This window comes from Patiria miniata, unplaced genomic scaffold, assembly GCF_015706575.1.
Source record: "Patiria miniata isolate m_02_andy unplaced genomic scaffold, ASM1570657v1 HiC_scaffold_7, whole genome shotgun sequence".
Taxonomy (NCBI): Eukaryota; Metazoa; Echinodermata; class Asteroidea; order Valvatida; family Asterinidae; genus Patiria; species Patiria miniata.
In genome coordinates, this window is record NW_024037074.1 from 26,098,771 (window position 1) to 26,122,326 (window position 23,556).

The window sequence follows — 23,556 nt, forward strand, 5'->3', positions numbered from 1 at the left end:
GCCGAGCATAATAATATTTCCCTCCACCACTATCGCCGTCACAAACACCGATCCCAAAACAATCGCTCCCTAATTATCATCTAATATTGTATCGGTGTATGGAGCATCCTTTACCGAGTCTGGGCTTGTATTAGGTCCGCAAAATGTACCCCCAAAATGTACATTTCTAATGTTAAATAGAACGAATCGTCTAACGAAATGACCGGAGCCATTTTGGAAATATTGCACACAGCTGCGCTGGTGTCGTACAAAAATCGGACTCCCAAATCGGATTCGTTTACTCTCTTATTATTGGTCAAACCCTTTCACGTGACAGGTCCTTCTACCAATGGGCATGCGCAATACTACCAATGAGTCCGTATTGCACAGAGTAGTAAATTCACGCTGCACACCGGCCTGTCCGTAAGCCTGGTGCGTCGCAATGCATTATGGGATTGAGAAAATCATCGCAGCGCCCTGTGCCGAATGCGATCCGTGTCGAGAATTTGTAGTGTGAATTCACAGGGGCCGTAGCCGGATTGAACGTTACACGGTTCACGTAGCGGCCGTTCCCGTAAAGGACAGTGTGAACGTCGCGTCTCTCCGATCCGTGTCGAAAAATACTCGGGCTGAACCGGGTTGGATCCGGGTAGGTTTCAACACGGTTCGAAACGGAGATAGTGTGAAAAGGCCTTAATGCTATGAGAAAATTTCAAGTAATGTATCAGTGAGCAGTAGGCTTTTTTTGTGTTTATTAAGTTTCTTGTCCTAAATTCTAGTCCTCACTTTGGCTGCAGTTGAAATCATTGAAACAAAAAAGTTGTAATACAAATTCCAGAGTTTACTGTGTTCATTTTAAAGTCTTAAGAGTTAGGAACTTTGTACATGTACTCACCGGTTATGGTTTTCTAACAACTTCTCAGGTATTATTGGTTTGGTTTTGGGTATACATGCATTTTTCCTTTTAATTTTTTGGGTTTTTTGGGTGTTTTTTTTTTTAATTTTTACGTTGTGTTGTTATTTGTTGCACGTGTTGGTCGTGATGTTTCTGGTGTTCATATTGTAAAACTTGTTTCCATTGTCAATTATTTTTGTGTGCAAAGGTAGCAATTTATATACATCTTGTACCATGTCAAAATTTGTCAGGTATTCAGTTAAGTGTGAAATGTAATAATTAACTTTACTTTTGATATACATGTATTTATTTCAGATAGTGATAATGCAGTTTAACTACATTGATCAGACAAAGTGTCTGATTGCATGTTTGCCCGGAACGAGCTGTGATTCATTTCTATCAATTCAACTATTGCATCAGAAATTCTTATTCTTAGTAAACGTACTTTTTTAATATTTTTTTTAGTTTGCATGAACTTAACTGTAGTTTCTGCTTGTTTTCATAAGGACTGCAATTAGAAAGTACATGTTTGAGTTTGAACCAAGTTTCGTGTAAAGATCTTCCACTAACTTCATGTGGGAATCTTACATGAATGACTAAAGACTTTGTTTTTTTCAATTTTCCCTTTTGTTTTTCTTCCAATTCTTCCAAACCTGTAACATTCTTTTGTAAAGATGTGGCGAAAATTGGTAATGACTCAGTTAATGTTGAAGTTGGATTTCACACAGACAAAAAAAAAAGGATTTTTTTTTGGTGGTATCTGAACTACGGGATTGGAGTCTTTCACGCACTATCACAGAATGGCACACATTTCCACAAAAAGGGATGGAATTTTGCTACATAGCCGTATTTTTAACTTTTTCACCCATGTCTCCTTGGCAATGACTAATAATAATCCAATTTATTTGTCCACTTTTATAGTATATTTCATTTTAAATTTCATTTCACCGAAAAAGAAAATCATCAGGTTGAACTATTCTCACTTTTGTCCCACATGAAAATTTCAAGAAAGTTTGGGTGCTACCGGTATGCGGAAAGAACCTGTACACATCCATCATTTGGGCCCATAATGTGTGTCCACATCACAGCATAGTACAGCTACAGTAAAATGGTATAGGTCTCTCTCAAATGACGTCACTTCCTACAGATTGCCACGTGCATCGGCATTTTGGGTGTCAAATTTTTGTGATGCATATCGGCTGCGCTGTATTTCTAAGAAATTTAAGCAACATACGTGCGTGTTGAGAACATTTTGGTCGGGTCGGGTCGGGTCGGGTCGGGTCGGTTTAGTTGAAAAATTCAGGCGATGCAATATTATTGATAGTCACTGTGACCGCAGCCCATTGTGTGGTGTGGCCACCGAGCGCACTATCAAGTTCCCACGGTATTAACTTCTCCAGTCGGATCGGGACTGACGGTGAAATAGATAGATTGTAACGGGATCATGTGAAATAGATAGATTGTAACAGTTTTCATGATCCCGCTAGATGACCATGCGTTTGTTCAATAAGCGAAGTTACTCTCGATCAACCCACTGAGTATGACAGAGAGAGAGACGATGGTTTTGCAAACGAATTCATGCCATGTGGGTAAGGGCAGGCACCAAAAAAAGTGATCACTTTGTCCAAGCCAGTTATTCGGGTTTTTTTCGGGCTTTCTCGGGTCGGGTCGGTTTTACCTTATTTTTTGTCGGGTCGGGTCGAGTCGGTTTGAGGGAGTTCAGATCGGTTTCGGTTCGGATTCGGTTTATATCTCTAATGTTTCGTGTCGGTTTGGCCTGGTCAACCCGACCCGATGCACATGCAACACGCAGTTGTCATTTTCCTACGAAGATGGCGTCCTATGAGAGAGATCTATAAAAGTTTTCTTGAAAGATTTCGTCCAAGAATTCTTTGTGTTTAACTACCAAGAATATTGAACGTTCTTCTGAACAATACCGTAAGTTTAATTTTCACAACTACACTTTGGATTTGATCCAAATATTCCCAACCCAGTCTTTGCCATGGCTATGGAAAAAAACCATGCACAATTTTTTTAACAAATCTTCTCAACATTCGGTCCAATCTTGGTTCCTGTCTTGACACCTCTCTCTCTCCCTGTCTGTCACCCTGTTTGTCATGCTCACCTCTTCAGGAGATTGGAGTCAAAAGCTTTTGTTGGGTAAGGAAGCACTCTGTGGTGAACTTTGACCTTTGACATGACCTGCATGGTTTTTTTTGGGAGGCTGGCATGTGAATGAGGAACAGGCATGGGATGAATGGAAATCTAAATCCTTGTTTTTAAATCAATATTTCTTAATGGTATCATGGTTTTGGGATTGATTGAGAAGTGTAGCAAGTCCAAAAAAAATTGTTTCGTTGTGTATGGTACAATATTTGAAAAGCTTATTCGCAAAACAGCTTACATCCACTTTTTATAGAAATTGACTTTGGACCATCAGGAGGAAAGTAATTGACCATACATTCTTAGGAATGTAACTTTTTTCAAAATTAGCCAAAGCGGATGTACCGGTAAGCCATTTTGCAAATAAGCTCTTCCTTTTAAAAAAAAAGTCACTAAACTCTCTCTTCCTTTTTCAAAACGTATTTTCACCATCAGTTACCAGGCTTTGCATTATGAAATATTTCCTGTATACAAGGAAAAGTTCTAATGGACGTGCTTACAAAGAAATACCAATTCTCTTTTGCATTTTTAAGAAAAAGGGGTAGAAATTATAGGCCTCTATCTCCGTTTCACACAAAATAACTCTATAATATTTAGAGCAGCCAAGTCATAACAGCAACATTTTTTTGCCAAACGTAATTATTATAAAAAAAAAATTAAAGTCATGAATAAATGCTTGTTAAATAACCTAGAAATTACAAAGTAGCTTTTTCCCATGGACATTTTTTATGTAGTTCCAAGAGAAGTCCTTTTCTTCTGTTCTCTGAATGGATGATTTAGCCATGCACAAAAAAAGTGCATCCCGAACGTTATCCATGTAATGCACTTTCGGCCATTATTGCACATTTGGCAATTTAACAAGGTGTCTTCCCTGAGCCAAGTCTATGTCGCCCGGGGAATATTGATTGGTAAAAGAACCCAGAGGAGTTTCTCTCTCCTTTTTGTATTTTTTTTATTAATTTGAACCGAAAAGTGAAATGACAGTGTTGAATCATCTTACCGTGGACAAGGAATTAGGTGAACAGATATTGGGTAGAGTTGTGCATTGATGCCCAACATTGTTAGTCATCTGGCACCTTTCGTTGTCCGTCTGCTGCATTCATTTTATGAGCGCTATCACTCACTGTCACTAATGTTATTGCAAAGCCAGTCAGAAATACCATAGACTGTGATGATCACGCGCACTTCCCAAAATGATTAAAAATACTCACAGCTCTCCAATATGTTTCAGACACACATCAAATTAAAGCTTATTTTATCATCTTTCATTTTCGGTTCAATTTTTAGGAGATTAACCAGAGACTTAACCAGATGATCACCCCCTAAAGTAGTCCTAAAGCCCATCGCCGTTTTAAGAAAAGACGCCTACGCTCCATTGCAAAATAGAGCCTATTTAGGGCCTAATTTCATCCACATTTCACAGAAATATGAGCTTGCAGTCCTCTGCACGGCTACCCTAATCTCTAGTTCACGGCCCACAAAATGCTCTAATACCGGAGAATTTGAGTATATGCAAATCGTGATTTGGCCAGCGGAGGCAATTTCAGGCTAATTTACAGGTCTGCACCCACATGGGTTTTTATTTTCTATTAAAAGCTACATTGCAGTTGTTTCCCTGAAACTATTACATTCATGGTCTTGGTCACACTAGTGTGGTCACTGCCATTTTCCAATTTATTCCCTTTTCTTTCATTCACACAATTCAGACATCAGATTCTTGATCTTTCATTCCTTAAACCATCCTGAGATTAGTCTTTTATTGTCATTTTTGAATCTATATTTCATATTTTAAATCTTCAATGTGTGTTGTTTCAATCATATCTGCACATCACTGAAGGTAAAGGTTAATACCAGAAAGAAAATGTTCAGCCGTTCTGAAAACTCACCAGACACTTAACTTAACCAGCAACCATTTTGACATATTCCCATTGATCAATTTGTTTACTCTCATAGAATTTTGAACTTCTTTTACCACTCTTTTGTATTACTTTCTTTTTATTTTGTTCATAAACCGTTGGGTGGACCACGAAGTGACGTATTGTCTATGGACTTTTGTGGATACGATACGTCACTTCATGGTGCGACCGACGATATGTGTTTTGTAAAAGGGGAAAGTGTTATGGGTACCTGTATATTTGTAGTCAGCAGATTTTCATCTCTCAAAACCATGCCATGATTGTAAAAACTCAGTTTTCACGAGTGACGTGAAACAAAGCTTTTCGCAAATATGTTTTATAGAACAGTGCTTCTCTGGACTCAAGTTTTGCAACATTGTGTAATGTTTTCGAAACGAGTCAAGCAAAGTTGGTTGTTTTTTGGGGGGTTTATTTCTCAATCTCTTAGCAGTGTAAGAAACTATTAATAGGCCATCAGCCTGGGGGTTTGGTCGGTATCAAATGAGGGGAATAATGCTCATTGTGATTTTTGACAAGGTATGCACCCCTGTACATGTAGTTGGAAAATATGTGATAGCATTGCAGCGGTGGCAGCTTTTTCGGTGCTATCACTTAAAAAATAAATTGCGGCCAAAACATGCGTGTAACCACATATAATTAATCTGGTAACAAGCATATTGGCGGCCATTTTGAAAAAAAATAATAAAAGTGATAACACCCACAAAACTGCCACCGCTCACACTGCAATGCTATCACAGATTTGAGCTATGAGCATTGCTCCTTTCGATCATTTGATACCGGTGGCCCAATTTTTGTACTGAAGCTGATAGCTTAAAAGACAATATTCCTTTTTGTAGATAAGAAAGTTCAATTCTCTTGAGCCTTCAATTTTCTAACTCGATCTTTTGTATAGGAGGAATGAATTCCCAAACACCACTGCTTGTGAAAACTCACACCACATTGTTCAGAGTCCAATAATTATCCAAAATGACATTTCATCTTTTGAAAACAAGGTTTCAAAGATGAAATTAAATCGAAGCCAATTAGGTGATACGCAGTGATTGGATAATGCATTTGACAAGCTTCAATCACCTTTAATGACATTTGCAAATGGGATGAAAATCTGCCTTTAAGCAATAGGTAATTGGATGGTATTTAACCGGTACCCACCAGGGAATGGTTTGGCAGTTCTTGTTATGACTGGGGATAATGGAGATTGTTTTTTTAATTTGGATGTTTTTAACCATGTTCTTTTTTATTATCCTTTGACTCGCTAGTCGTTGGCTGCTATAAAGCGGCAGTCTGGCCCCTCCACCTTGGTCACTAGACAGTCTCTGAATGATGAGGAATTGGTAAGTTAATGCCAGCGCAGTCAGGGTCCAAGACTTAGTGAAAGAAATTTGAAAATTCTCAATGCTAGTTGATATTTGTAAACTTTTTTTGTCAAAGCATATGACTTTTTTGTAATATTCATTTGAGTGTTGTTTCATAACTTCATTTACATTGTGACGACTCCAGATTATTGTGACTTTTCATCAAGTCCAGTTTTTGTTCATCTCAGCCCAAGTTGACTTTTCCTGATTTAAGTTTTTATTGCAGATATTTCCTCATTCAGTTAGGTTTACTGGTTGAAAAAAAAAAAAAATTTCAGAAGTATTTTGCATTTTTTTTCAATCGATAAAAGATTATCCTTTTTTTTTCTGTAGCAAAATCTATATTTTCTCTTCCTGGCTCAGGAATATTTGGTCATGAGTTTTATTTAACCGGCCATTTTTATAAACAAATTTAGGAGCATTTTTTTTTTTGGTAGACGTCCAGAAATGTACCGCTTTTGATTTGGTCCGACCTTTCAGAAAAGTCATGTCTACAAGAAGTCCCTACAGGCCCTCATCTACCCGATCTCCAGCACCACACCCCACAACTTCGAGGTGTGGACGGCCTCCACGCCCACCTACTGCTATGAGTGCGAGGGCTTATTGTGGGGCATTGCCCGGCAAGGGGTACGCTGCGCCGAGTGCGGGGTCAAATGCCACGAGAAGTGCAAGGACCTGCTCAACGCCGACTGCCTGCAGCGTAAGTACCCACGACTTCAAACAATCATTCGCAGGTTTGATATTTTGTCACAGATAAGTCAAGAGAAATTCTGGGTTTTTGTAGATTGTGGTTTTGTGACCAGTTGAGTTTATTGTCTAAATAGATATCTGTATTTAACATATCTGCTCCTGATCCTCATTGTTGGAATGACTGGGCCCACTATATTTTGGATCTTCAAATAGGCCACCAATTTCGGGCGTTTCACAATGCAACGCGCCACCAAGTGTTTGCCACGGAGAGTTCATTTTTCCCAGTGCATTGTGGGAGATGGTTGACAAATTCGCAGCGCGGAACATTTGAAATTGTTAGTTTGTCCAGTCAGTAGTTTCATATTAAAGCGTATGATTCTAGTATCTGTTTGCCCTTTTTTTTTCTTTTACAATATGGTATTTTTTTGTAAGGTGACAGAATGCCATGCCCCAATCAATAAAAATTAGTTCAAGATGTCTACTGACACTCATTCAAAGTGGCCGTGTTTTGTCGACCATAAACTTGAAAAATGGACTCTCTATGGTAAACTCTTGGTGGCGCACTGCATCTTGAATCGCCCAAATTGAATCCGACCAGTTGCTTTATTATACATTTTAAAGTTGATCAAAGAAATTGAATGGAGTGGAGTTTGAACCTGCGACCTGCAGAATACCGTTCTGGTGCTCTACCAACTGAGCTATCCAGCCCTATGTTGGCAGTTCCTCAATTTGTCCGTGTCTTTGTTCAAGGGGTGCGCTAGTCAGAAGCCATACATGTATATGCCATGTAGCCAGGGACCACACACCCAGGTTAGAATGCCAGCAACTTTAACAAGTTTTGTCCAGGTTTGGTTTGCAGCTTTGGTAATGTTGCTAGCATAGTGACTTAGGATGTGATACCTAGTTACATGGCATGTAGGGGTTTGTGGCTTTCGACTAGCGCCCCTTAAACAAAGACATTGGCAAAACGGGGAACCGCCAACATGTAGCTTGATAGCTCAGTTGGTAGCGCACCGGAATGGCAATCAGGAGGTCGCAGGTTCAAAACACGCTTCAGTCAATTTCTTTGTTCAACTTCAAATTAGTACTGTATTTTGCAAGGTTGGAATATTGAGACCTTATCCAAAGAGATAAGGCAAAAAAAAAAAGTCTCCGGTTTCTGGTATGGAGCTTGCCCAAAAAGTGGTGCGGCGACGCGGCTTTTAATTTTTGTTTTACCTGATTTTTTTGCTTCAAATGTCGGCTGATGACTGCAAATGGTGCCCGACTAAACTTAGTGCAAATATATGGGAGTCCAGAGAGGCCACATAAAGCTTATTCTCGACCATAACCCAATCTAAAAACACGTTAAAATTGTGCAGCAGCATGATTCCAGTCAAACCAGTGAGTTTGGCGGTTTTGAGACATCATCTTTCATTGAAAAAAAAACGTTTTCATTTTGCCGACGCACATGGCTACGGCGACGCGCGCGCATACCAGAAACCGGAGACTTTTTTGGGGGGGCCTAAGGACAGAGTCGTCCATGAAGGCTGCACATGAATAAGGAGTAGTGATAGAGTAATGAGCATTTCTATTAAAACAAGGAAAGAATTGTCTTGTCAAATGGTGGCCGACGTAACAAACAAAGCTCTTGAGCACGAACTACACTTGTGACATGAACCCAACACTTTGTCCTTGTGTGCACGGGAAGCGGTCTCGAAATGAGTTATGTTTTTGGACTTTTTACACTGTACAATGTATACGTATTGTTGAAAGCTAGATCCTCCCACTTTGTACATTTTGAAATAACTGTGACCAGTTAAAATAATTAGCCATTGTAGAATATGAGTGGATTACCCTATTGGTAAAACAGAGCGGTCTTCATTAGCCCCAATTTTAAGTCAGTGTAGCCCATACAGATTCAGAAAACTTCAGAGGAAATCAAACGCAGATTGATTGATTTTATAGTGAGCCACATGTACCGGTACTACGTGTCAAAAAAGACGTACTTTTGATCCTAAATAACTCTGTTGGTTACAAGTGGAATTGAACCAAAATCTCAGATCATGTAAACAAGGCATGACAGATTTTATGGAGCGAGTTTCATCAGCTTTGTGCAAGAGGGTCAGATTTAAATGCCATACGAAAAAAATACTCACTTTCAGAATCTGCCACTTTCGGCTTCGCATTCTCCAATGTCGATACAGCACTGGAAACGGTGGCAAAAGGCGCGTACAGCGGCCAAAAGCTTCTGAAGGAATGCAGGATCACCCCTGATGTTATTGCACACCTCCTTGATCATTTGGAGCAACACACGATCGAGGAGGTTTGCAATGACATCAGGGGTGATCTGCAATCCTTCAGAACCTTTCGGCCGCAGCACAACCCTTCCGCCACCGTCTCCAGCACTGTATCGACATTCTAAAAGTGACTATTTCCTTCATATGGCGTTTAAATCTCACCCTTGTGCACAAAGCTGATGAAACTCACTCCATGAAATTTGTCATGCCTTGATTACTTGATCTGAAATTTTTGGTTAATTCCATTGGTAAACAACAGAGTTATTTAGGATCAAAAGTAGGACATGTTTTGGGTTTTTTTTGGACACTTAGTTGTCATTTAGGAGAATATGGCCGCATCTGAATCTCTAGTTTAGAGCTATTGTCTATACAGTGGGAACAAGCTAAGCCTCAGCCCTGGAAGCTCGTTTCGGACATGGCCAAATAATGACTGATGTATGATATATACTAAACATACAGCACATCATCCACCATCTCATAAAGCACCCGGAATGCTGGTTTTTAACAAAAATGTATTTCTTACAGGTAGTTGGTTTTGGATGAAGGTAACACAGAGGAATGAGCAACCACTGAGATGGGTTGGGGTATGCTAGTGGTATTAGATTAACTGGATGCTTAGTGAATGATAGCTACATTTGGTTGTTGTTTTTCTTCCCCTTTTTGCAGTCTTCATGACTAAGAACAGCAGTAAGTTATGAACTCATTATTCCTTCTCTGCAACAAAAACAAGAAAAAAACCTTCACAGCAGGTGCAGCTCCCTCTTCGGAAACTTTGAAAGAAAAAAAAAACAGGCAAAGTACATGTAATACTTGCCTGCTTCTCTCAGATTTTCGACAATAGAGGGCGCTCCAGCTGCTAGAAAGGGTCACATGATCTTCACATTTTCTGCCTTTTTCACTGCCTGCCTCTGCAAGAGTTATGATTTGATTTGATTTCTCATTCTGTGCGGACGCATTTCACGAAAAGATGTGCTTGCGATACTGTGCGTCTTGATTTAATTGGTGTGATGATTTCAGATGTCCATTCAAAGATGTTGCTCTTTTATGTCCATTTTGATGAATATTGTCTCTGTCTGTCTGTTTGTCATACTGCTTGGTTTTTTTGTTGGGTTTTTTTTTTTTACATATGCTCTGTGTGTGAGTCACTGAAGGTGCCTTTCCAAAGTTAAACAGTGGTATGGACGCGGTGCAAAAATAGCAGGTGAAAATTTGTGGTGTAGCGTCAGACACCTTCATTTGCACATGTATGAAATGTTCAAGTTTGGTCGATTGATTTTGATCAGAATTTACACAAACCTGCATGGAGAGTCTTCTCATGATGCCAGACGTACCTATACAATGGCAATATTTTCAAGAGTGTCTCCTACCTTGCTCTTTGTAATTATTGAGCGGGTATTTGTGCAGTGTGTCCAGCTACCGATGTGAACAATGTGACTGAGCAATATTGAGTGATGATGAATTATGCATGGTGAACCTCAAAATCTCAGTAAATCTCTGTTTGGAACTAAATATATGAAATTCCACACTAGTGTGTACAATTTGACACACACCAATGATTGAACACTATGAGATTTCAAACCTTTTTACCCTAAAACAGACATTTTAGTGCTAGGGCCATTCAGAATAGTCAATTTTTAAAAATTTCAATCATATTTTGAGATTTTTTTACCCACCCACCCACCCCAAATTTCAATTTTTAAATATTGAATGACTATTTAATATATCCTATACACTGAAGAACAAAGTGATGCTTCAAATGAAGCAGATATTTTAGGTCAATGCTCTCCCAGCTCAGGAGTTTTCAATGGCGTTTCTAGGCTTCCAGCATGCAACTTTGTAGTTGAAACAGAAGAGGAAATTGCCAAGCACACAGAACTTTGTACAATGTTTTTCAGTTTAACATTGATTATTCTGAATAGCCCCTTAACCAATTCATGCCGGGATTATTTTGACAAGAACGGAACGAGGCGCAGGATTACTTTTCACTCATGCCAGGTGGGTTAAAGCCATCACCCTCGGGCATCACACTCATATTTCTGGCCTCGCTCGCTGCGAGCGGGTTACTGACATATATTTCCGGCCTCGCTCCCTGCGTGTTCCATTTCGAATACAGCAAAACCTTTGCGCGGATACACGTCATCCGGCGCGAACTGGTTAACAAGTCTCAGTCAACACAGCAACTTAAATCAGCCTTATATGGCTGATTCAAATAGACATTCATGTTGATGTTCAATAAAAGGAAATTTGCGATGAGAAAAATAATATTTTCAGGCGCCATTAAAAGAACATTCTGCATGGAGCAAATGTAAATGTCTTTGTAGCTTTCCTTTTTCTTTTTTATGTCCAGCTGTATATGTGAACACATTTGTTTTGTCTGTTAATTTGTTTTCCTCTTTTTTTATTTAACTATTTAGTTTTTTAACTGGAAGTAGGGGAGTGTTGGTGTTAAAAATAGCAACACTTTCAAAAATTTCAAAAATTGCAATGCAGGCCTATTAGATGCAGCAGTCAACCAAGTTTCTGGAATCAGTGCGCATGTGTTTTAAAATGATTGTGTGATGTCTTTTGCTCAATTGTCATATTTGAAACGCCAGCTAAAAATGCCATTTTTTTTCATGTATATCTTCGTCCTGTCTGTGAGTTTTTCCCCGTTCACGCTTCAACTGTTATCACATTTTACATGTATTTGTCCACAGTTGTCAGTCTTTGTTTATTTCTCACAACTTTTTTTCTTGGTCATTCATACTTTTGCCTAGCTTTTTCATTTTATGAGAGAAAGTTTTTATTTTTGAGCTGTCGACGAAGTGAAGCTTGGTCTGCACATTTACATGTATGAACCATTTCTGTATCTTATGTGATGGCACATTTGTACTTGTCCTTGCATGTGATTTCACTCATTCGTGTCTTGTGTGATTTCATTCAAAACAAATTTGAAAAAAAAAGCTGCATTAGTGTTAGACATTTAGGCTCTTTTTTTTTAGCGAGTCAAAAGTAACCTCATTGATCATCATTTCCTATAAGCATATTCTAGAATCTTTCAAACTATTTGTTAGACGTTCATTCCTGTTTTTTCTGCAACAAGTTCATCTGTTTTTACATATCTGCCATTCAATCGTAGTTTAACAAAATGCTGTTTTTGGTGAGAAGTGCGTTTTGAGCATTTGCTCATAAAAAACCTTTTACGCTGGCTTTTCCTTGCATCTTGAGTAAAATTTCAAAGGCTTCAAAATCGCTTCTCCGATTTATGAAAAGAAAACATTCTTGACAGAAGGTGATATGCTGTGTCTGACAGCAGCAAATTGCACTTGTCAACTGCTGTGAGTTTGAGAAATGATCCCCTGTAATATTGAAACTTCATCAAAGACGTCTCTAGGGATATTTTGACAATATAAACCTCAGGTTTGCAGCATTGCTAAGGTTGATGGCATCGTGAATTTGGGAGTGATCCTGGGGCTACAGAGCATAGACATTTTCATGGCTTCTGACCAGCGTTTTTGAACAAAGATATTGATGAATTGGGAAAACTGCCAACACGGGACTGGATAGCTCAGTTGGTAGGGCACCAGAACGGCAATCCAGAGGTTGCAGGTTCAAACCCTGCTCCAGTCAATGTCTTCGTTCAACTTTACATAATTATGAGAAAAGGAAATAGTAACATCTGCTTGCAAGTTTTCATGTATAAGTTAGGGATCCAAGGGGATAGCACAAGTATAACACAAAGTGATCTCGATAGAAATTATATCAGGAGAGACAATTTCAAAGTTCCATATCTTTGTTCACTGTAATAGTACTTGTTGATGAGTAAAAGACCAGGAACAAGTGTAAGAGCACAAGTGTGGAAAAAAAAATTGAGGTGTCAAACAGGCATGAGATTTTTAGACTTTGGTCTGAATTCAGAGTTTTTGAATCTGAGAGAAAGACATCATCTGTATAGAAAGGAAGACATTTTCAGGCCTATCATTCAATTTTCAGACTTTTTTTAGATTGACGATCTCATCCCTGGTCAGAACAATGGGAAAAACATTTAGAAAGATCAAAGGGACACCATCTGATATCTAGTTTGTTGGATTGGTGATACTGTCATATTTCAGTACAAGATGCATGCAGTTATACACAGAAGAAGTGTAAAATTACTCATCCCAATATGTCAGATTTAATATTTTTCTGAGACAAATACTCTCCTGAAACAAAGCATTGTTTGTCTGTAATTTGTTGGAACAAGTTGGTTTGAGAGGTGATTCAATTTGTCTTTTATGTTCTTTCAAAGCATAGCTTCTTCTTCTTTTTTTCTTCTTTTTTTTTGGTACGTGGGAAGGGCAAATGGTCTGATGTGTGGTAGTTCATCTTTTTCATTGTTGTTTTAATTCTCGTTTTTTTGTTGTTTGATGGCTTTCTCAGTCACATAATGGCTGGAAAAAAGCCCCTTTTTCCAAGTTTACTGTTACACTTTTTTTTTCATCCAAATCATCAAGTCACTGTCTTTGTAAAGAAATGTTTGGTTTAGATGGTTTTGAAAAGAAAACTTAAACCGCTTTCAACTTCAACCCTTACTTGTAAAACCGAAGGAGAGGCGACAGGTTTAGTGCACAATTTTATGATACGCTTACGTGCCATACCCCACATGCTGTTTGGTTGGAATCTGTGCAATTCCGCCAACACAGACAGCGACTCGGAGCCCAGCCAGATACGGGAGGAAGACATCTTTGAGGAGGAGGAGTTTGTGGAAATCAAAACCTCGTCGCTGGAGCGCATTGTACCTGACCAGCCGCAGGATGGTAAAAAAAAATGGCTGGGGATGTTTTTTTTTTTGTGGTTGCCTTGGCAATCCATTATTTGTTTTCGTTGGAGAAGTGGAAGGTTGCAATTTCATCACCAGTTGCCTGAGTTTCTGGGATCATCGTCTCACCATCGGCAGCACATTGGTGGAGGATGTTGGCTTTTTGGGTATTCGTTTGGTTCTTGAAATCTCTGTGTAGAGGTGTAGCCAGAAAATGCATGGTATAGTTTTGCAGTTTACAGAAATAAGATACCATATGAGGCATCATGGATCAGTAAATAAACGTCCCTAATTGCAACCTACGTAAATTGAAGTGCAACTTCAGTTATGAAACTATGATTTAAAAATAGGAAAGATGTATGTTGTACAGTGAACTGAATGCAATCGTATGTTTCACTAAAACCATGGGTCCTTTTATATGAAGAAGTCATTTCCAGCTCGAGTTTGGAAAAGAATTTTGCAATTTCTGGACAGATCACTGGAAAACTGAAAAAAAGATGTATGTGTTCCTTTAATGCTTTTTTTGGGTAAGTTCAACACTTTTAAAACTTGTTAAAAAAAAAGAAAGAAATCCCCAAATTTCGATGTTTCATTTTCATTTTATAGTTCCCAGACATTTACCACATGTCTTTTCTCATCACACTAAAAGCATGTCTCCAAAATGTCCCCATTAATTCAATTAGATCTTTGTTCCAAAAAGACAACTGAAATCAGATTGACAAAAAAAAGGGAAACACCGGCCAGTCATAACTTTCTGGCTTCACCACTGTACAGAAATAGATAGGGAGAGCATGTTTTCACTATTTTGGGAATAGAGGTCACTTCTGTCTTTCATTTTTCCAACTATTTCAACCTTTTTCTTTGGTTTTATTACAGTATTTTTTTCACCATCAAATGATTATAACAGTGACAAAAAACTTGACCCCATTTTTGAATTCTAGTTGCAGTGCCCTAAGACAGTCCATCACTATGGCTATTATCAGGGCTGATACCGCAGAGTATCAGAGCTAGAAGTTAGGGCTGTGCATCGGAACCGGGTACCCAAGTACCTGACAGCTGCTGTCAGGAACCGCTTCCTGATTATGGGATTTGGCACCTGTAACCAACTTTACAAATTACTGAGTAACCTCACAGACAATGTACAAGAAAGGTTTTGAATGTCATTTGTGGGAATTTCCAAAATGAAAACCAGGCTACGGTACATAAAAGACCAAAACAGATGTGATGTTTATGTGCATTTTAATGTACGACAGATGACGCTGCGACAGATGACACTGCGTCAGATGACGCTGCGACAGATGACGCTGCGACAGATGACGCTGCGACAGATGACGCTGCGACAGATGACGCTGCGACAGATGACGCTGCGTCAGATGACGCTGCGTCAGATGTTGCTTGCAAAAATTGCAGTTTACACCAAAAACCCATAAAGCCCCATTTGAATTTTGGGGTCTGGGTTTCATTTATGGGTACCTATTGGTACCTGTGTTGTACTTTTTTCAATAGGGTACCCGGTTCCTTACACGTAAATTCACACCGCTACTAGAAATGTGTCCAAAGTGCCGCTGCTGAAAGCCAAGAAATAGGATCACATGGCCTTGACCATCTCTTCTCTGAAAACATTATCAGAAATCAGTGGTTGTAGTGGTAGGGCTACCAACTAATCAACACTTGAATTTTTAGCCCCAAGATGTCAATATTATATTTCAGAATTCAGTTATTAATTCCATCTCAAAACAGACAGCATTGTCATTCAAATTCTGGGCCTGACGTCATAATTGAAATGCTGTGCATGCTGGATGTATCATATTTCTGTGCCTAAGTGAGGCCTTTGTAGTTAAAAAAGAAAAGTCAATATAGTCATAGTGTCACTGCATCTTAGCCGCAAATCAGTGGAGATTTGTTATCCAGAACACTTCTTCTTCAGAAATTCAAGAAGTGGCATAAAATGAGCATTTTGTCCTGTTGCATATGACACCACTTCACAAAAGGGAAACTTGCTATTACTAATGATGGAGGCTTCACAGATGGATAAGTTGAGAGTCAATCCACGGCTAATAGTGATATAGATATACTTTAGGGTTTTTCCTAGAATGTAGAATGGGGGAAAAAAGATTAACAGATTGTGAAAGCACAACAAGCAGTATCAATGCACATAATGGAATCTGTGCACTTATAAATAGACAAAAAAAGGGGAATCCCCAATTTAAAATAGTTCCAAGATATTTCTGGTTTAAACACGGACACAATCGTTAAATAAGCTACTTTATTTTATTTGAGGACTTAATCTACAAGATTGATCTCTTTATCATATCTGTGGTGCCAGTGTCAACAGTATAAAGCCATGGTTGGTTGCTAGGCGCAATGCATGCTGGGTAAATGGTAGCTATCCGGATCTTCCATCAGTCATCTTATCTGTAGAACCAATAGGCATGTTCAGTCATGGTTGCCGGGGGGGGGGGGGGGGGGGGGGGAACTACATGAGGTCACATGTTAAATTGTAGAAGGAGTAAATACTGTACATTGTAAAAACACCAGAGGGGTATTAATATACACGGAAAATTACACATACATGTAATTAGTAACTGACTCGTACATTAACAGGATCTTGAAAAGTTATGATGTAATGCACATAGTCTAAGTGTCTGCATATTAAAAACAAAAACATTTAACAGATGCATCACAACTATAGTACACACGGTTGTCATAACCAGTTATAATCAGCATTGACTTTTCAGATGGGATATTCCTGTACATTCAGTAAGTAGTATAAAAATTATTGATTTTAGTGTCAGAAGTGTTTGTACTTTTTTGCCACAGTTAAAAAGAACAAACCAAATTGTGCAATTGACCTGAGCACAGTACCCACTGCTTAGCCAGGTAGACCAGATGGCAATATGACAGTATTGGTTGAGATGCTGGGGCCGCTTTCATGAAACTCGTCGTATCTTATGACTTCAGACGAGTCCCCGCTCTAAGATCGATCTTAGCTAAGACACGTCCTAAGACCGATTTCACTAAACTCATCTTAAGCAAGACACATCAAAACTACCAATTTGATGGCTCAGCCATCAAATTGGTGTTTCATGTTTCTTTTTACCGCTTGACGAAACAGTTGTTGAAAAGAAATGCGCAAAACGAACTTCCCATGCTAGTGCATAGATCAAGAACGTTAGTCAGAAAAATTACTCTACTCAATAAAGTTCACATCGCGCAGTACGTGTGCACCAATTCCATATAACTATAAATTTTTAGCACGACGCAGCGCTAGGCACAAACATATACCATATACATGGCCATTGGGGTGTCTCACAAAACATGAAGTAAATGGTTGAACAAAATTGTTGGAAATTTGTGAATTTTGACGTGTTTTTACTTTTTAACCGAAAGGTATTTTATGAGCACAAATTTATCCCCATATACAGTAACATTATGCTGTTCATTGCTGCACTCTGCACCATGTAAAAAAAAGTGCATTCGACTTGACATTTCGAGCCAAGGTGAAAATGTCAGTCGTATTCCATTACAAAAAAAAGTATCAAAACCATTCTCTGTAAAATTATTCACAGAAAGTGGAAAAATCAGGTTACAAGATCTATTGAGATAATTTCTCTGTCATCGGTAGCCTGATCAGTTCAAATGCACAGGCTGGCCAGGTTCAAGTCTGGAATTAAGCAGGAATGCACACTTTACAACTCAGTAAATGTGGGGAAAGCGTAGTGTTCAAAGAACAATTCAAACAGATGGAGAAGTCTTTTGTATCTTGACTGATCTATCTAATAACATTATTTCTTGCAAGTTTTATTGAGTTTGAAAAAAAATTAAGTGTTTCCAAGTTTGTATGCTTACAGTTATAGGGTCACTCAAACACAAGTTGTTTTAGCAAACTTTGGAGAGAAAAAACCCACACAAACCAACAAACAAATAAAAACAAGAAATTGTACTTTTATATATTGATACCCCTTTGGTGGTAAATTAATATTTTAATAACTTAAATACCGCTGTAGGTTTTTATTTACATGTTCAAATGTAATACTTGATTTATCTATTTTGTTTATATTTCTGTAAATGTTTGTCAGGACTTGCAGTGGCGCACCCAGGATTTGGTGGGGGGGGGGGGCCTAAACAAACAAATCAAAAAATGTTGCCCACAATTTTGGCTGCAGAAAAAAAATTGGGGTGTTTTTTTTCGGGGGTGGACAATTTTGACGTTGGTGGGGCCACTTACACCCCTATTATACTACTCGAAAATAGGCCACAAACATATCACCAAGGTTTAATCGTGGGACTAAAAAAAAAAAAAAAAATTACCCCCTCCCAAAAAAAATTAAAAATTGACAACCTCTTGGGTGGCCCCCCCCCCCCCTTTGGGCGCACCACTGAGCACTTGCATAATGTTTGTGATCACAATGCAATCAGAAATTTTCTTGTTAACATTTGTGACAGTTCTGCAAAAATAAATAATCGTTGATTGAACCGTTGATACATGTAAGCAACTTTAGTGAGAAGTGTGCCAGAGTTCAAATGTCACCTAATTAGCATATGCAAATCCAAAAACATCGCATTCAGGCATGAGTGCAGTTACAAGTTGGTAGATAAATTTTGTACCGATTCAAAAATATTTTTTGAATGATGCTTTAGTAAAAGGGTCCAAGTTTAAGATTTGTTTCAGTGATGACATTGTAGGTCAAAGGTTAAAGGGCAAAGGTCGCCAGCTGACAAGTTGACATTATATACATTATCTGAAGATGCTCTAAGACTAGACATCACTGCAGCATTTGATAAAAGACACATGTATCAGAGTCTTTGAAATATAAGTAAAGTTATAGATAAAGCTTAAGTATCTCAGCAGATATCTGTGGCAAGGTTTACAAAATTTTGCAGAGATTTTGGCTCCCTTTTGGCTTTGTACTTAGTCCTAATTGCTGTTGGAAATTGTGCAGACTTGCCACATTGTGTCAAGTTGATATATATGTACGACTTGACATGGTCAAGCCTAAGCCCATACCAGTAGATAGGGGGCGCTCTTCCATTCTCCGTGGTGTACGTAAGTTCAAGATCCTACTATTTTTAGGTTAGAAAGTTTTGCAGAACACTGAACTGTTAATATCAGGGTATTTGTACCTAATGTTTCTTCAGTTCAATTACTGTTTTGTACTGTAGTTCTGTATTTCAATTAATTATGTAATATGTATGCTCCTCGCTTTTACCTAGTTTGTAGATGTGGTGTTCATCAAATATCAGATGATTTTTTTCATGTCCTTTTAGAAATGACAAAAGCTATTATCAAGCATATAGCTTTCATTTATTAATCACTTTGTGTCTTCTCATTTCAAAATTGGGTACAGTAAAGAATTACGTTCATTATTTCATATGAAACTGGTTTATTATATGGCTTGGAAGCATCTCGGAATTTGGATCAATCTTATTCCAATAAAAAGCTGTCCTTCAGGGAACATGCTGCACATTGGTATAAACAATTAGCTGTGTTCTTTGCATGTTGTCACACAGAGCGAGCTATTGAGTTACCGTATGTGCATAAGGCCGACGTTCCCTGTTTTTGCAGCACCACACACGGTGATCTAGCTGAGACTTGGGCGTAGAACTAGTGTGTATATTCCCAATTGCAACTGGAAGCATATTTCCAGCAGAACGTTCCAAGCGATCCAAGTTTTGAGATGTACCCATCCTGTGTTTTGTACCGAATGATGTCGACATCACTCTTTGTCGCAGTACATAATGAAGCATTATTTGTTCATGCATGCCTGTGCAACCATTGTTTCAAATATTTTCACCGTATGTTTTCAGTCACATTGCATTTTCCAACTTTGAAAGATATTTCTTTTACTTTTTCACCAAATGGATGTGTTTTTCAACTAGAATGATTTTTTTTTTACCATTTTGTGCCATCTGGTATATAACCACAGGTGGCCACATTTGACAGGTGTTAAATTTTGTCATTACCAACAGAAAATTGGAACATGAGCCTCTTCATTATGCAGTGTCTAATTTCATGCCTATCTGTTCAATTTACCATGGAAAGCCATATCATTGCCATTAGGCATTAAACAAAAAGCCAACTCCCTAAAAATCGTACCAAGCAAACTGGGAATGTGTAAGCTTTAGAAACACAACAAAATTCCATGTAAACAGCAAAAAGGATTCAGAACTCACCAATTTTTGTTGGTGCAATTCTAAGCAAACGTTTTAGGTTGGCAAACAGAGGTTTGAAGTTAGGCTGCGAGAATTGGCATTTTATCAGCATGGTGCATTTTGAAATAAAACGAATCCATTGAATGAATGGGCTATGGGTTAAAAACCACGGGAATGACCGTTCATCTTATATTAAGGAGGAACCTTTTTGGTGTTCATGGTTTTGCCTCATGACCACTAAGAATTGTTCATTTATACTCGTCATCTGTGCATCAAACCAAAGAAAGCCTGCTGCACAGTTCCACGCATGCATATCTCTGCCATATTGCCCGTTACTTTTCAACCGTTCAGGGATTATTGTCATACAGGTGCTAATTTTGTAAGTTCTTGGCCAATTCTAGGAGCCAGCGACACAGCAGATGTAACACATCCATTGTATTTGCTGTTGTTTTTGTTTCCATTTCCATTTTATGCTATGAGAAAATGTAGTAATGACCCACTGGAAAGTTTGTGAGCTAGCTGTGAGTTAAACAGATGGACTTGCAATATGGCAGTTGAGGCAAATCACCATCATCATAATCATTCTCATCATCATCATCATTTTTTATTTTTGGATTCAAGAGAAATTTGCCGAGACAGCCAGCTAATCCACTTTTCCCCTTCATTTGTGCATTTCAGGAGCAGCCGAGAAGAGCTCCAAGCATGGCGCGGAGGACAAGACGCAAAACATCATCATGGCCATGAGAGACCGCATGAAGATACGCGAGCGCAACAAACCCGAGATCTTTGATCTCATTCAGTAAGTCAAATGCAGTCAATATGCAAACTGTTTTCTGAGCCTTTGTCAACCCTTATATTCCTAGATCCTTTCAAAGCCCTCCAGGAATGGTCGGGACATTTATGCAGGATGGTAGAAAGGTACAGCCCAGGAGCTATGGACTGAACACGGCCTTAAATAATGGCAAATGGTGACGTTAAGGCTGCAGTCCAAATTACTTGGCTGCGGCTGGAAATTACACACGTGTCTATGGTAGCGGCTGCAGCCACTTCTCATAGACTCGTGTGTAATTTCAAGCCATAGTCAGTGATTCGGACAAGGCCTCAGAGTCTGGAACCGGCCAGCACAGTGTTGGCGATATGACCTGTGACATAGAGGGTCAACTTAATTTAAACATCTTTGCATGTATGAATAGGGTGCTGCGTTCCGTGTGACACCTGAAGACACAAGCCAATCAGATTAAAAGGGAGGCAGTATAACAAAGATGAATAGCAGCCAATAAGATTCTTAGAATCACTGTGGGCATTGCTTGTCCTCATATACACGTGTCTTATGAGGTCAGGATTCCAGTCAAGGACCCTATGCACAACAGGGAGATATAACAGGCATATACATACAGGCCATTATTCCGGAGCACTCGGTCCCCACTCTAAACGCTACCAGTTCGAACACATCCTCTTGATAATTGGTTGTGCATACTTACATGTACTCGCATCATGCTCCTTCAGAAGGTTGTGGAAGGGTTTGAGTGGGTTTGATGTCCACACAGTGATACGTAACGTAACTCTCAAGGACAAGGCATTGTCTTTCCCTGTCCCTGTTATGTAACACTCTTCCATAGACTAAGCACACAAACTCACGATCAAGGACCATTTTCAACAACAGATGAACGCTCGAAGACAACAAAGAATCTGTAGTTCTCCCTTTATCTGTCTGTCCTCGGGGGTGTATGTAGTGCACGTACATGTACATACCTGTTTAACAAATTTGTTGGGTAAGCCCGCGCATGGCACATGTTACACACTGTTTCATGAATACTGGAATGTTCACTCCCAAAAATCTGTTAATCTCCCATTAAAGAATCCAATCCAATTTTTTGTGTGTTAATACACAGGGAGGTGTTCAACATTCCCAAGCAGCAGCATGCAGGCCACATGAAGGCGGTCAAGCAGAGCGTGCTGGACGGCACCTCCAAATGGTCAGCCAAGCTGGCCACCACGGTGGTCAGCGCCCAGGGCCTGATTGCCAAGGACAAGACGGGTACCAGCGACCCGTACGTCACGGTGCAGGTTGGCAAGGTCAAGAAGCGGACACGGACCGTCCAACAGAACTTGAACCCAGAATGGAACGAGAAGTTCTTCTTTGAGTGCCACAACTCCTCGGATCGGATCAAAGTCCGCGTTTGGTAAGCTGATCCTGTGCCAGTTGGATAAAGTACAGTTGCAGTCAACTCGCATGTCGTTTACAATTCATTTATTGACCAAGTTTGTGCACACACCATAGTTCAACTTAGTTTCGTGCTACTTGATCATTGTTAGACTGGTCTGGTTGACTGTTCAGGACTTACTTACCGAGGTTGGTTATGTCACTAGTTACCAAAAACTTTATTCATAATGTACAGCAGGCATCGAGAAGAAAAGAATGTTCATGAAGACATTTTTGGCCATCAAAAAATTACCATAGGAATCAGTGTTAATGTTGAATTTTTTTCTTGGTTTTCTTTTCCCCCAGGGATGAAGATGATGACCTGAAGTCCAAGCTGATGCAGAAGCTGACCAGGGAATCGGATGACTTCCTGGGACAGACAATCATCGAGGTGCGCACTCTCAGCGGTGAAATGGACGTCTGGTATAACCTGGGTAAGAGCATTCGCAAAGTAACCCCCATCCACCCCCAGTCCCAGAGTTGTAACGAGTCGCTGATTTTTGTGACTCGAGTCGAGTCGAGTCATTTTAAAGAATTGACTTGAGTCGAGTCGAGTCATTAGGTCAAGACGGTCGAGTCGAGTCACAGTGTGTAGTCGAGTCGAGTCCAGTCAAGTCAAGTATTTAGCTCGAGTCAATTCGAGTCAGAAATATTTGAGCACTGTACAATAAAGTCATTTTTTTGCTTTTTAAATTTTACATTCGGGCTACTGCATGTGGCGACACCACATTTGCCTCTTAATGAAAATAAAAAGGGGGTGCCAGCTGATCGTCATTCAACTAATGGGGACACTGATCAAACCACGTATGTATATGTATACATTATTCGCGAACATTCCGGCACCGGCTTAAGTCATTGCAAATATTTTTCGCAAAGTTTTGCTTTTATTTTTGGGACTCGAGTCTCACTAGCCTTCCTCGAGTCAAGTCGAGTCATTTGCCCTTAGGGACTCGAGTCGAGTCGAGTCACCAAAAATTGTGACTCGAGTCGGACTCGAGCCAAGTCATTGACTCGAGTCATTACAACTCTGCCCACTCCACCCCCCCTTACCCCACTCACCCCACCCCTGCACTCACCCCACCCCTCCCCTCAACCACCCCACCCCCCCTCACTCCACCTGTCTCACCCACCCTCCTCACCCCACCCCAC

General features: G+C 39.5%; 1 protein-coding gene across 1 annotated transcript in view; it reads left to right on the forward strand.

Annotated features, from left to right (window-relative positions):
• The window catches only part of LOC119745055 (protein unc-13 homolog A-like), an 83,997-nt gene that overhangs the window by 39,312 nt on the left and 21,129 nt on the right, over nt 1-23,556 (forward strand). The window contains exons 10-17 of the mRNA XM_038221278.1: nt 3,008-3,034; nt 6,210-6,284; nt 6,786-7,005; nt 9,941-9,961; nt 13,840-14,049; nt 20,883-21,003; nt 22,097-22,387; nt 22,714-22,841. Of these exons, the coding sequence (XP_038077206.1) occupies nt 3,008-3,034; nt 6,210-6,284; nt 6,786-7,005; nt 9,941-9,961; nt 13,840-14,049; nt 20,883-21,003; nt 22,097-22,387; nt 22,714-22,841 (1,093 nt within the window). The remainder of the gene's footprint in view (nt 1-3,007; nt 3,035-6,209; nt 6,285-6,785; nt 7,006-9,940; nt 9,962-13,839; nt 14,050-20,882; nt 21,004-22,096; nt 22,388-22,713; nt 22,842-23,556) is intronic.